Source organism: Hyperoodon ampullatus, assembly GCF_949752795.1.
Source record: "Hyperoodon ampullatus genome assembly, chromosome: 1".
Taxonomy (NCBI): Eukaryota; Metazoa; Chordata; class Mammalia; order Artiodactyla; family Ziphiidae; genus Hyperoodon; species Hyperoodon ampullatus.
This window is the reverse complement of record NC_136914.1, coordinates 71,874,770-71,890,414: the sequence shown is the minus strand read 5'-3', so window position 1 is coordinate 71,890,414 and position 15,645 is coordinate 71,874,770. Positions and strand designations below refer to the sequence as shown.

At 36.4% G+C, this 15,645-nt stretch overlaps 1 protein-coding gene across 2 annotated transcripts in view; it reads right to left on the bottom strand.

The window, feature by feature from the left end:
* STIM2 (stromal interaction molecule 2) overlaps positions 1-15,645 on the bottom strand; it is a gene marked incomplete at both ends in the record, with an annotated part of 172,147 nt that overhangs the window by 105,536 nt on the left and 50,966 nt on the right. For both annotated transcript variants that reach the window (XM_079704871.1, XM_079704870.1), the window contains one exon: positions 467-597. In XM_079704871.1, coding sequence (XP_079560997.1) covers positions 467-597 — 131 coding nt within the window. The remainder of the gene's footprint in view (positions 1-466; positions 598-15,645) is intronic.

The following is a 15,645-nucleotide window of genomic DNA, read 5'->3' as shown; positions in this document are numbered from 1 at the left end:
GGTCATCTGAGATATTCCAGCCCAGCAGAGCTGGCAACTGAATGCAACTGCCACAGTGACCTCGGGCCATAACTACGGGAACAGAAAAAGTGCTCAGCAAAGCCCAGTCAACCCAGAGGATCAGGAGAAATAACAAAATGTTGTTGTTTTAGGCCACTAAATTTTGTGGTGGTTTGTAAAGCAGCAATAGATAACTGACATAGTCAGAATAGGATATATGTTTGAGAAACCCAAATACACAAGACTGGGAATTCTTATAAAACTGAGAAGACTTGTATAGATGTGAAAAAAAAGAAAAAAGAAAAACCATGTAAATACAAAGGGTAAAATTAAAATGTAAAGAGAAAAACTAAAGATGATGAAGATGAAGGAGTTGAGTCATACAAGGAATAATGGGAAAATTTAAGACTAAAAACTTGGTCATTCTGTTTTAAGAGAATACCAGGGAAAAAGGGTTTCCACCTACTTCATCACTTTCATCTACTTCAATTCCACCATCTTTGTCATCATCCATTTGTTTATGTATTGTTTGAAGAGCTTCCAGACTAAATCTATCTTCTTCTGTGAAGCACGGTGGACTCAATGACATGCAGGGATCTGAAATAGAACAAAGGGCAATTACTAACTAGCAATCCCCAAACACAAGCTATAGTCAAGAGAATGTAATTTAAAACAAAACCAACAAATTAAATTTCAGACTAAGTCAAACTAAGAGGCTTTAAGAAGTCTAGTAGGGTATTCTTCACATCAAAAGTATAATATATGAACACACTAACTAAAAATAAATAATTCAATTTAATTGATATTAGTCAACTAAAACCAGTACTAAATTCAGGTTGTCTACATTCTTCCACATCTTTAACCATTTTCTTCTTATCCAGCTCATTATATTTATAAATTATTCCTCCCCCAAAACAGATAAACTCCCTCCTTAAAAAAAAAAAAAAAAAATCACAGAGTACAAGGTGCTATTTTTGTATAGTCCAGTTTAAAATGTAAGTCCTAGGGAAACATCACAAAGAATACAAGAAAAAGAAATGCAGAGTATTCACATGATCCTTAGACATTTTTTTATCATTTTTCTATCTAACAGAATCTAAGAGTCCATCATATGACTTTTTAAAATAAAATGTATAACTTCTTAGATTCAACAAGGAAAAACTGAATTTTTAAAAATCTTGTTCTTCATGTTTTTCTTAATATACATTTATTGGCTAAAGCTTTTCCTATGGAAAATGAGTGAATCCTCACATTTAGGTTGTCAAAAACTAACAATTCAAAGAGAATGTGGGGTTTTTCATGGCTTAAAATGAGATTAATAAAAAATTACCTCCTGTTGACTCAATTAGTAAACAGTCTACATACCAAAATGGAAAAGTACTGCCAAAACTTCACTCACACCCAATCTGGCTGACTGCTGGACTGACAAATTCCAGGAACTGACTTCTACCAGGTCACTAAAATAATAGCCTTTTAAAACACCATCAGATCCACATGTATTTCTAGGAACAGTATGGTCTTAAAGTTTAAAGTGGTTATTAGCATAACAGAAGGGTTAGCCACAGTTTGGCTACCTCCTCAACAATAGTTAAAAATCTAGTTTATCATCTGGTCCTGTTACGAATTAACTGACTGTAGACAAATCACTTGTCCTTGTATCTTAGTTACCTCTCTAAAGTAAAGCAAGTAGACTAGATGTTTACTAAGCTCTATTGCAGCCATAATGGCCTAAGAATATCTAATTCTGCACTTAGGAAAAAAAATTACAAGAAAAGAAGCCAGTCCTGGAGACCAACTAATAATTTTCTAAAAAAAAAAATTTAAGCCTATATTACCTGCATGTTCTACTTATAGACCATTTTGGCAATTTAACATTTCTAATAGTTTTAAATTTTTAATCTGAAACTTAATTTTGATTCCTTTAATCTTAGAAGGGAAGGAAACAGAAAAGGAAACTCTAAAAATGAAATTATAAGTTATGTGACATAAATATGTGTATAAATATTCAAAACTCTGATTAAGATTTGCTAAAATCTAAGAACTTACAGGCATAATGGTCAATTATGATCCCTAATTCACAAGACATCCAGAACCCTGATATGCCCACAAGTTATTCTGAATGGATGCAAAATAAAATATAAGCTCTCAGGTATCACAACAACACATGGTATGAAGAAGATGTGTATACAACATGTTACTGCCTCCAGCAGACATATTTTTAACACATATTTATTTTGCTAACAAACATATGAAGTGAAAGTTATTACAACTAGTACAATAAGGAAAGGCTTAGCATCACTCACTCTGATTAAATAGGCTTTGTTGTCAAATTCTCTAAGCAAAGTCAACAGTGAGGACAGCAGAAACGTTAAAAAGCTTAAGAGAAAATTAGGAGGAACATATGATCTGGAAAAAACTCATATATAAACAAAATGGGTAGTTTTTTACTTAAATTAACTTAGTTAATAAAACACTATCTTTTAGGGTCTACTTCTGGATGTAACTTCTCCATGAAGTATTTCATAAATACTAGCTCCTAGTGAGTACATCTTTCTCCGAACACCATTCCATCCATTCAACAAATATCTACTGAGCACCTACCATGTGTCAGGCATTAGAAATACCATAATAAACAAAAGAGATAAAAATTCCTCATAAAACTTACATTCTAGTGGAGGAGATGAGCATAATAAGATAAATAAAAGGCATAGCATATTAGTAGTGGTAAATATTAAGGAAAAACAGAGCAAAAGGCAGACAATGAAATGCCAAGGGATTTGAACTTTTCAACTGTATCTTTATTCTCAAATCATCTTTTAATGTTGTACTTTTAATTAACCTTTAATTGCTTAATGTCATTTTGTCCATACAACTAAGCTTATGAAAAGGGCAGGGACCATGTTATTCCATTTCTCACATGCTCATAATACCTAGGACTTAGCTGGGCACAATCTGGACCTCTGATAAATTCTGTTACTTCATACATTAACTAAATCACAAAGCTCTAGGCTTCTATACTGTGCTAACCAGTGACAGGCATTAGAAATTAAAGAGATAAAAGAGAATCCTGTACTCGAGAAAGCTCACAGTCTAGGGAGGAAGAAGGCATGTTATTGAGTTAGGTACCACTGAGAACATTAATTGTAGGGTGTTACGAGAGCATGGAGAAAGGGCACCTAATCCAGATTGAGAAAGGAAAAGTCAGAAGTTTTCTAGAGGTAACCGTGGGGAGTTTTAAAGGACCTGTAGTTGATGACCTTGGGAAGGAGAGAAAAGCATGCCTGGAAAAAGAAACATCATATGTTCAGTGGCATGAAAAGAACATGAAACACTCAGAGAAATGCAACTGGTTTATATGTCTGGTACAGATACTATGTGGGTGGGAAAAAAAAAAAAAGAGGAGATTGGTAAGAAGGGGTCAAATCTCTAAAAGTGGTTTTCCATACTAAGGAATTTGGATTTTTATCCTGAAAACTGAGAAGCCCATAAGGGATTTCAAGGAGAGAACCAACACAACCAGATTCATTATACAAAGACCATTCTGGTGACAGTGGAAAATAGACAAGATGGAAGCAAGACTGGGAGCCACAGCTGTCGGGAAGTGCCTCAGGAATCCTGGCCACATTCAACAGTCCATGCCACCAAGGAATGGAGGAGGTAAATGATGAAGGCTGCTCTAAGGCTTGGTGTTTTGCCAAGTTGGAACAGCAGAAGGAAAGGAAAGACAGGGGTTGAGGATACGGCAAGAGTGATCCATTTCTCCACATAAAATTTTATTTCCTTTTGGTACAGTGACTTAAGGCCTAGAAGTCTAACTTAGAATAGTTGTGAATTCTGAACTCCATTACCTGTTCTAAGGTCTTTTTCACTTTTTCTCAGTTGTTTCCGTTCTAGGTTACTTTAGCACAAGTCATCATTTTTAACTGACCTAAATTCCTTTTAAAATATACAAAATGATATAAAAGAACTGTATAATGAATCAGGTATGATGGTTTCAAAGACACCTGATAAAATACCAAAATCAGTCTCCTTTGCCAACATCTTACAGACATCTACCTTAGCTACCCAAAATGCACTATGTACTCCACAGCCAGAACAGGTTTCTCATCTAAACAGAATTCACTTGTTCATTTCAACATGATATGGAGTGCCTGTCATGTGCCAGGCCCTGTACTTGGTGCTGGACACCCAACTAAGACAAATTTCCTCCCCTTGGTGCCCTCACCTTGTGTTAAATGGAACATGGTGTGATATATCTTTCTAGCATTATTATGCTGAGCATTCCTTTCTTTTCTCTGGATCAAGACCAGCACATTCCACTGAGAAAAAAAGGAATCAGCTGAAACAGAGTAAGACTTGACCAAAGCCAGTAATCAACACCGTTGTTAAATTCCACCTTGTTTTCCTCTACCCAAAGCCAAACAAACGCTCAATCTGATTCTGCAGAAAGAGTTACCGAATTAAAATGATTTCACCTAATAAGAAACATCTGCTATATTCTAGAAGTCAATGCTCTTTTATGTACATAATGTAATCCCTACAATCCTGTGTGAGGAATATATTATCTCCATTTTTCAGATGAGGAAATGAGACTAATGAGTTACTTTCTTAAGATCACACCCCTAGAAATGACAGACCTGGGATTCACAACAGTCTTCAAGACTCCAATTCATGTTCGAGTGTCAGTATAATGAACATAAATGCATCAGTGTCACCAGTGTCAGAGAAGAATAAAGGATTGCTATCATAGATACTTCCAGAACCTGGCTGAGAAGCAGAGAGAACCAAGAAGCATAAATGTGTCCCAAGGAAGGGGATCACTAGATACCTCATAAATGACAGACATAATCTAAAATATAGACCTATACTTAGATTACTTCTCCTTTTGATAATAACGTACCTTTAATTCACACTCCCCTTGAACAAACCTTTACAATAAGTATATTACCACAGTAACAGATATATGTCGAAAGTTTAAACATATATAAATATTAGAAGCCAACTAAATAAACTTCTGAATTTGTTACTTATCTAGCAAAATACATAAATGCCAGACTTCAAGTTAGAAGCCAGGTATACAAAGGGTAAAAACAAATAAACTTAAATATGGCAAGTACAATGACAGACATGTAATAAATATATAATGGCAGTAAAACTAAGGGAGTAGTCCTGTATAGCAAGAAGAAGATTTGAGGAGAAAGTGATATTTACACATTGATTCTTGAAAGATGAGCAAGTGTTCTCTAGGAAGACATGAATAGGCAAGAACATAAGCTGCTAATAGTTATTATACTAACAAAATAATGATGACAATAACTATCAATTACAGAGTGTCTATAACATTACATAAATGTATATATAAATTATATATTTCACTTTGTTTATAAAATAGGCATTATTATTACCATTTGACTAGGTAATTAAGAGCAAAGACTGACAATATTATTGAGGGTCAGATTATGGAGGGATCTACAGATTATTCTAAAGTGACAATAAAGGGGGAAAATGTTAATAAATTATTCACTGAAACCCTCTACTTGCAGTTTCCTTGACCTGCAAAGCTCTTTCTCCCAAGTACACCCACTGTTGGTTCATTCCAGCACAAATGTTTCTCCTCAGAGGTCATCTTATTTCCCCATCTAAAATAGCCTTCCCCTTTTCTATTTGTTATATTTTTCTTCACAGCACTTAATCACAGTGCGCATATTATGTATTTATTTTCTTACTGTCCAATCCTCCACTATAATGCAATCATGAGATGAAAGGCTTTGTTTTGATTGTTGCTCTTTTCTGAGTGCCTAGAACAGTGTCTGGCACATAGTAAGCGCTCAAAAAATATGTTTACTACAGTACTTACCTAACTGGTTTCCAATATAAATGTTTGGAAGAGAAAAACTTTTCACGAAATTACTTGGCTGATTAGAAAACTAAGATGTAGAAAGTGACAGTAAAACCCCTCACCTCTTAATAGTACTAAAGTTAACTCTAAGTGTTAGTAGAAATCTACTAACATTACTCCTGCTCCAATTAAAACTATTCAGTGGCCCCCAAGAGCCTAAAGTATAAAGTCTATTTTTTCACTGTCAAATACTGCTGTCAAATACTTAATGAACAAAATATACAACACATTATAAAAAAATAATGGAGGGGAACTTTAAAATATTTAAGATTCAAGGCCCTTATAGTTTAGCAGCAAACATAAAATTTCATGAAGGCAAGGACTAAGCTTGTCTTATTCATTACTATATATTATTACTATTATTATATATGTTAGAATATATGTACATTATTATTATACAGTACTATTCCTAATAAATAATTATGGCTGACTGGCTTTTACATGCAAGCAATTGCATTTTTCGTGGTATTAGGAAAGAGAAATTGGATTTTAATAAGTGGGGTTAGAAAAAGAGAAAACAAGAACAAACCCAAAGAGGAAATAAGATGACATCTGGGACCCACAAAGAGCAGTCTGGCTAGCAGACTGGCTCTCTACTGAGAGTGCTACTCAGGGCTCCTCGCTGCTCACCTCTCCTCCAGCTGCTGCTGCAGGCCTTCAGCGGAGGGGTGGGGAGGCCAGTCCCACGTAACAAGGAACTGTCCTCTGCTAGCTAACAGTACTACCCAGAGGGAGGATGGGCACTAGCAAGCATGGGTGGAGGAGCAGTAGGATGTGAATCTGGAAAGATGGCTTGGGGTTATCAGTCAGTGAATGACAATGAACCAAGAAAGAAGAGACTAAAAGAAGCCACTGATCATTTTTAAGTGAACTGTGACTTGATGGCAAATATAACAGAAATCACAACTTATATTTTGTGTAGTGCTTTCAAGTTCAAAAAATGCTTTCCCATATAGTCAGTTTTATTTTAATCTAGAGAAAAAACTATAGTCTCAGTTTACATGCTTGTTACCAGTGAATGCCTATTCCAACAGTACAGGCAGGAAGTAACAACATAAACTACAACCACAGCAGTGAGGATAGATGGAAGAGGTCAGACTGAAGTGACAACTGAGTGTACTGAGAGAAAGGAGACAAATATGACTGACATTTTTAGAATGAACTAATAAAGTCTAGGTAAAACAAAGGTACACTTCTATTTGGCTGAGTGAAACCAAACAACATAGTTACAAAATGCACCAAATGTGATTCCATTAAGCCTTTACTAGAGGCATAAATATTTATGCCATATTCTATATTTTGTTGTCCCAGTCAACTGATATAGGCAAGGAATACAGTTCAGCAATGTAAGAAAATAAGAGCTTAAGAAATAAATGAAACTGAAAAAGTAAATCCAGCCTTTAAAGCTAGTTTCCCTCCTATAATACCTTTAAGGTCAGCAAATTTCATGCAGAAGAGAACTAAGAAGGAGAGCCAGTCGACTTTTCATCACAAACCAATGACTGTAGCCCATTAACAATGTGCAACATCATATACTGCCAAGAACGTGGCTTACCACGCTGGCAACTATTTGAGTCTCATGATTAGAATTTTCTTAATTACTACCACTGAGAGAAAATTTTAAATAAATATTGTTCATACTTAGTACTTCCATTAATAGTTCAAGCATTTATCAAATCAAACACTTCAATCTGAATATTTTGAGAGCAAATTTTCTCTAAAATCTTCAGAAATAACCGTTTGGTGTCATTTTTCAATAAACCAACAATCTGATTCAAACTCAAAAAGAAAGTGAATAATGTCTTCTTTCTTTTTTGATATCCTCTTTAAGGCAGAGTCTGCCTTATTTCTCTTATTATCCCAATGTCTAGCATATAACCAACACCTGGCATACAGGAGGATTAATGGATGTTTCTAAAAAAGTCTAATAAATAAATAATAAAGGCTGCCACATACTTTTTTAAAGAGAAGTTTCAACCCATAATCTATTATATTTCCCGATATATGGTACCAGGAAATATAATTTCATAGATATTCAAACTATGCTAATACTTACTGAAAGTATATTACATGCCAGAACAACAAATGAGAAAAGGAAAATTGTAACTCGTATACACAACGCTATACCAGGAGGCTATAAAAATGCAGGTGGATTCTGAATCTCAAATGTTTAACTCAGATTTTTGAAAAGTTCAACAAAGGAGACAGACCTCACCAACAACAGGGCTGAGAAACCACTGCTGATATATCAAATTATGGCTTAAGTATTATACTGAAAAGAGAATAAAGAGCCTTTATTTTGAAACCCTTTCTGATTGATGACTGCCTCTTGGAGCTCTGAATCACTGACTTTGTTTATAAAGTCCTCATTAATTAGTCTGACTCTTGTAAAAAGAAAGAACTTTCCCCTCATCTGTTAGCTAAAAATTTCCCTTAAAAATTGCTAAGTGCAATTATACCTTCCAAATGTTTTAAACAGACTATCTGATACAAACTCAGTTACTTAGGTCCTTTCCCACTTTCCAGGGATATTTTTCAACTTACCATCTTCTGATTATTTCACTCCCACTTATTCCCCCACCCTCACAAAGCATCTTGTCCTTGCCACCTCGAAAAGTTCCTGCTAATCTTCTCAAAGAGCCTCTCTAAAGGTAGGAGACAAGGTGATGCCTCTGCCTCAAAACTATCTTAATATGCAATTCATTTACCAACACATTCCTCAACCCAAAAATATCTACACTTACATTTGTGGTTAACCAATATGTTCCTTTAATGTATGTAAATAAATGAGAAGTATTTATGCAGCTGTATTTATCTCTAGATTCATTGACAGCTGCCTAATTTTTCCCACTGTGTTTTATACTATAACCTCCTAGAAAGCAATACTATATCTGAGTATAACTTTGCTGTATCTGTCATAGGCAGGAAAATACTGCTGACTAGGTGCAAAAAACAAAACAGATGCATGCATACACTTATTTACTGACTCCTAATTTCCCAGGATGCTATAAACACTAACTTTATTTATCTATCTATCTATTTATTTATTTATTTATGGCTGCATTGGGTCTTCATTGTTGTGCACGAGCTTCCTCTAGTAGCAGCGAGCGGGGGCTACTCTTTGTTGCGGTGCGCAGGCTTATTGCGGTGGTTTCTCTTGTTGCACAGCACGGGCTCTAGGCGCGTGGGCTTCAGTAATTGTGGCACGTGGGCTCAGTAGTTGTGGCTTGCAAGCTCTAGAGCACACGCTCAGCAGTTGTGGCATGAGGGCTTAGTTGCTCCATGGCATGTGGGATCTTCCCAGCCCAGGGCTCGAACCCATGTCCCCTCATTGGCAGGTGGATCCTTAACCACTGCGCCACCAGGGAAGCCCTAAACACTAACATTTTGATTCGCAACATTATGTGCACAGAGTAGTGAAATAGCTTTGCTTATTTTTATTTGTTTTGGAGGGAAGAAAATGATAATTCAAAGTTACAACCAGAACACTGTGCATGTACTTAATGGCACTGAATTATATACTTAAAATGGTTTAAATGGTAAATTTTATGTTATATATATTTTACCACAATTTTTTAAAAAGCTATAAGCAAAACATAAGCTATGGAGAACAAAGACCATTAAAACCATTCTACCTATATCAACACCTCAGGAAATAAAGAGAACGTTGTTGTTACTGCCAGGCATTGATCCAACTGTTTCACTTCTCTGTTTCACTTCTCTCTCAGTGAGAGAACTTAACAACAGTCAAAAATAAAATCAGTATCCCAATTTTTCAGATGAGAAATGTTGAGCACTCTGTAGGAGGTAAAAGAACTTTTAATTCATTCTCATTCTGCCTCTTATTATATAGCCTCAGGAAACTTATTTAACTTATTTGCCTGAACTTCTTCATCTGTAAAATGGGGATAATAGTAAATTTGCAAGGTTGCTGTTAGAATTAAATGAGACGTCTATATATAAAACACCTAACACAGTGTGCAGCACATACTTGGAACTTCATAGACAACACTCAATAGATACTTTTTATTATTATCCAGAAAGGTAAGGTGCCTGTTGAAATTAAACAGCACAGTAGGAATTCAATGCAAAGTCTCCTGCAATCTAAGTGTACTCTTCCTATAATATCAATATTACTATTACCTTAACAGATATCAAAAACATTAGTTTTTAATTCGACTTAACTCTAAATATCTTTTGGTCGATCCCAAAATCAAATACACCCTAAAATACAAAGAGAGAAGATAAAGAGGGAGCAGAGTATTTGTTGGGTAACTTATATGCCAGGTGCTTTACTTGGTTATCTAATTCTACTTCTCTCAACAACCTTACCAAGTTGGAATCATGCTACCGCTTCTCACAATGAATTAGCCAAGATTCTCACAATGAATTAGCCAAGATTCTCATATGTAAAGTAATTTACCCACAGTGAAAGGCTTTAATCATTTTGTTGAAATTCAACCTATGTCTGTCCAAATCCAAAGAACTTTATTTTTCCCTATATCCCACAATCTGTCAAAAGAAAAAGACTTCTTAGTTTTAAAAATACCCAAAAAGAATATTTTGTGCTATATTCCCATCACCTAGAACATCACCTGAAACATAACAAGTACTCAATAAGTATGAACTGAATGAGTGAATCAATATAGAAACTTGATGAGTGGTCATGGGTTAAGCTGGTTTATATTTATATTTGCCTACCTTTAATTACACTAGAAAACGTTCTGTTTATATGGAACAATCAAATCAACAAAATATAACCAAACCACCAAATGTGATAAAGTACCAAGCACTTTAGCTGACAACAACTCCATTCTCATAAGTGCTAAGGGTCAAAAACTCTAAGGTCATTCTTGACGACACTCACACACATCACATCCAACCTCAGGAAACCTGTTGGTTCTACCTGTGAAACATTATGAAGTCCTATTACCTAGACACTATTCAGAGTCATCATCTCTCGCATGGATTACTGTCCCTCATCTTTAATGATTTCTCTCCCTTCCTTTTATAGCTAAATCCATGGCCACCCATAATAATCACTCCTCTGCAAACACCCTCAACTCCCTTGCCATTCTCTCACTTCATCATTCTTGGTTAGCAAAGCCACAACAATTAGATAAAAACCTAATTCTCCACCTACTGTGCATCTATACCCATGCATCTAAACACAGCTGATCATGATGCCTTAAATCCATAGCCACAGACTTCAACGGCACCCTTAATGTTGCCAGGCAATCATACTGCAACTCCCTGGTCTACTCACTCTCCCACTCTATTTCACATCTTCCTGATCCTCAACCCTCAATGTCTTCTCCCCACCCTTACTCATGGCAATGACTCTGCTTCCAATGCTTCACTGAAAGAAAAAAAAATTTTTAATGAAGCAATTAGAAGAGATGTTCCACAAACTCTCATGACCCATCGAACTACCTCCCAGTGTCTACACCCATACTGTGTGTCTGGCCTATTAACACAGAGGAATTATCCAAGTTTCTATATAATGCCCATCCCTACACTCGTGAACTAAATCTTATCCAATGAAGCTCCTCAAGAGCACTACTCCATGTATTCATCCTTAACATTTTGTTCTCAGTGGATCACTGGCATCAGAATATAAACAGGCTTTTCTCCCATCCTTTAAAAAAAAAAAAGGCAAAACACTCTCAATTCCACTTTACTACTCCCCTTTGCAGAAAATCTCCTCGAAAACATTGCTAACTTAACATCTTGAATTTCCCTCCTCCTTTTCTTTGTTAAAATACACTCCAGGGACCTCCCTTGTGAAGCAGTGTTTAAGAATCTACCTGCCAGGCTTCCCTGGTGGCGCAGTGGTAGAGAGTCCGCCTGCCAATGCAGGGGACACGGATTCGTGTCCTGGTCTGGGAAGATCCCACATGCCGTGGAGCGGCTGGGCCCGTGAGCCAAGGCCGCTGAGCCTGTGCGTCCGGAGCCTATGCTCCACAACGGGAGAGGCCACAGCAGTGAGAGGCCCGAGTACGGCCAAAAAATATAGATAGATAGATAGATAGATAGATAGATAGATAGATAGATAGATAGATATGCATCATTTTCCTTTGTATTTCATAATTTTAGAGAAATATATATAAACTAAATCTCTGAATGATTAGATACTAAAAACTAAACTCATATTATTATAAACCTGTTTTTTTTTTTTTGGCCCAATTAGCAATTGTTCTTACAGACAATCCAAGAACACTCCACCTACCACATGACAGATGGGAACATTGCAACAGGTCCCTTCCATTTCAGGATATGAGGAAAGGACAAGATACAGGGTGGCATCAAATAGGTAGAATCTGGCCTAGAAGGACATGATATCAAAGAGACTGATAATTACAGCATTCTTCCTGCCTACAGAACTCAATCAGAAATTTCTAAGAAATGATTTAGAATGATCTAGAATGGAATGAAAGAAGTCATTCATAAAATAATACTGATCATTTTAAGTAATGTTAGCTTTGCTTCCTGAAATGATGTGACTGTGTAGATCCTATATTGAAAAGTCTTATTTACACTATTACCATAATCCAGGCATAAATTTAGCTACCATCCAGAGAAAGAGCTTTGTTGCTAAAAGACATGATTTCTATCCTAAATGTAGCTATACCCTTAACAATTAAGAGCAAAGCTCTTTGCAGATCAGCAATCTGAAGATGATCAGAACTGGGTCAGTTTTCTAAACGCAAACTTTTAGCTCTTTTTCTGATGGGGGCGGGGTGGGTGGGGGATGGAAGAAGCGAGAACAACATCTGTATGTTGTCTGACTATTAAAAGCTCAGGGCTTCCCTGGTGGCGCAGTGGTTGAGAGTCTGCCTGCCGATGCAGGGGACACAGGTTCGTGCCCCAGTCCGGGAAGATCCCACATGCCGTGGAGCGGCTGGGCCCGTGAGCCATGGCCATTGAGCCTGCGCGTCTGGAGCCTGTGCTCCGCAACGGGAGAGGCCACAACAGTGAGAGGCCCACATACCACACACACAAAAAAAGCTCAAATCCAGTTCCCTCCTCTCCTCTCCACCGCTGCCATCAGAGATAACCTCATCACTTCCCCCACAGCTTTCCTGTAATGTTCTCCCCATCTCTAGTACCACCACGCTACAAATGTATCCCCTTTTACGGCCACCATATCTTTAGAATATGAAGATGGTCACATCACCCCTCCTGCTGAAATCCTTCAGTACTTCCCAATCCCCTAAAGAATAAAGCCCAATCACCCCAGCATGAAATACAAAGCACATTCTGATCCCTGAAGAATCACTTCACCAGTGATTAACCCCCTCTATAAAGCCTTCCTGACTGCTTAACAGATATTTCCTATTCTCCACTTTCACAGCACTTTTATGCGTAACTATTATAATCACATGTAACTGTCTACCTATCAGCTCATATATTCCCTAAATAATCATAATACCATCAACTCTGGCAACAGACATGAGCTCTAATCTCAATTTCACTGCAGTAACCATGTAACCTTCAGCAAACCTCTTAACATCTTTGGTTCTTAACTTCCTCACCTGCAAAATATCCACCCTCATAACTTCTTATGAGTAGCACTGAAAAATATAAGTAAAAAATAATACATGCTTTTGGTAAACCTGGAGAACTATAGTGCAGCTAACAACACCCATAAAACCTAAAAAGAAACTAACATGTATTATACAAAGGAACTAACCCTTCTCCATGGAAGGTATAAGCCCTACTTTTGTGACGAGGATATATGTAATGAGTTTTATTTAAGTAAAATGTCCTGCTTTTCAGAGCAAAGAAGTAACAAGCCACGTTAAATGCGACCTTCAACTTTAAATCAACAAAATTACAATTAGTTTTATATAAATGCTTATTAAATCTTCAGAGAAATTAGTATTCAAACAAAAACAACACAGACTCAGTTCCTAGAAACTTTTTATTCAAAATAACTATTCACAAATCTAGCATGTAACGGCATTACCTTTAAAAAAATATGCAAGCATGATGAAAATGACTTAAGTAAAATTTTTAAAAATTCATTTAAAATATGGGACACATATTTTCTACAAAGACATTTGGTATTTTAAAGTTGCCTCAGCAAACCTGGCCTCCTCCCTTTTAATATGTCCCTGTGTGTCTCATCAGTTCATAAGGAATAAACTTCCTGGGAAAGGAAGGGTAAGAAAGGAAGGAAAGAGGAAATTCTTAAATGAGAGCAGACAACAGGAACTGGAGATAGGGATTAGCAATTGAAGTATGTGCTGTTCTAATGAAGAAGAAGGCGGAGAGAAGGCTAAGCTGGAGGGAAGGAGAGCAGCAGTCTGGAGTCTCCAGTTACTGCAGCAGTGAGAGAGAGGGAGGAAAAAGCCCGTCCCGGGGATAAGACACCACAAATACAAGACAATATATTTAAACCTATTACAGTACAGTACAGTACTATATAGCCGATTGTGTTAGTTGGGTACCTAGGTTAACTTTGTTGGACTTACGAACAGAACTCTCGGACAGAACTCATTCGTATGTAGGGGACTTACTGTATACTGAATCTTCAAAGCTCAAATAAAAACAACCCTTCCCACTATGAGTATGAACTTAAATCTGAAGGAAACAATTTTCTTCAAGACTATATTTAGTGACAATAAGGAATTAAGCAGACAAATTAGATTTCAAGGAACTAACTCTTACAAACACAATTGGTTTGAAAGTTTTCATGTTAAATATAAGGTAAAATTTTACTAAAATTATACTGAAGTAATTTTTTTAAGTAAAATTTCAACTGAATTTCAAGTATAAAGTTATGCAGCAACCACACAGAGCCTTACTTCTTACTGCATTACATGAATTTTAATCCCTGAAAAGTATAACAAGGTTCTCTTTGTTTAAACTCTGGTGGGGAAAAAAAAAAATCAATAACTACTTTGACAGCAGTTTTAATTACTGGTAACTTAAGAAACTAAAGTCTTAAAATTCCTTTTTCTCCCTAATATCACATGTACTTTTCTACCTAACCTCTTGGGAATGACACACTCAACTATGTGCCTAAAGAAGTCAAAGTTTCTCTCAAGCATCCAGTGTTTAATTTGAAGGAAGACAAACTAGGAGAAACCAATGATTTAGAAAACAGGAAGCCTGGGTTGTGCAGACAGCTCCATACATACAGTAGTAGCTTCTATTTCCTATAAACCAGAGGGACTCAACCATATCTCAAAGGTTACTTCTAAGCAAAACCACACAAAGATACCACAAAAAAAGAAAATTACAGGCCAATATCACTGATGAACATAGATGCAAAAATCCTCAACAGAATGCTCGCAAACTGAATCCAACAGCACATTAAAAGGATCATACACTGTTATCAAGTGGGATTTATCCCAGAGATGCAAGGATTTTTCAATATTTGCAAATAATCAATGTGATACACCACATTAACAAACTGAAGAATAAAAACCACATGATCATCTCAATAGACACAGAAAAGGCTTTTGACAAAATTCAACATTCATTTACACAGAAACTGTCCAGGAAGTAGGCACAGAAGGAACATACCTCACCATAATCAAAGCCATATATGACAAACTCGCAGCTAACATCATACTCAATGGTGAAAAGCTGAAAACATTTCCTCTAAGACTGGGAAAAAGACAAGGATGCCCATGCTCATCACTTTTATTCAACATAATATTGGAAGTCCTAGCCACAGCAGTCAGACAAGAAAAAGAAATAAAAGGAATCCAAATTAGAAAGAAGTAAAATCGTCA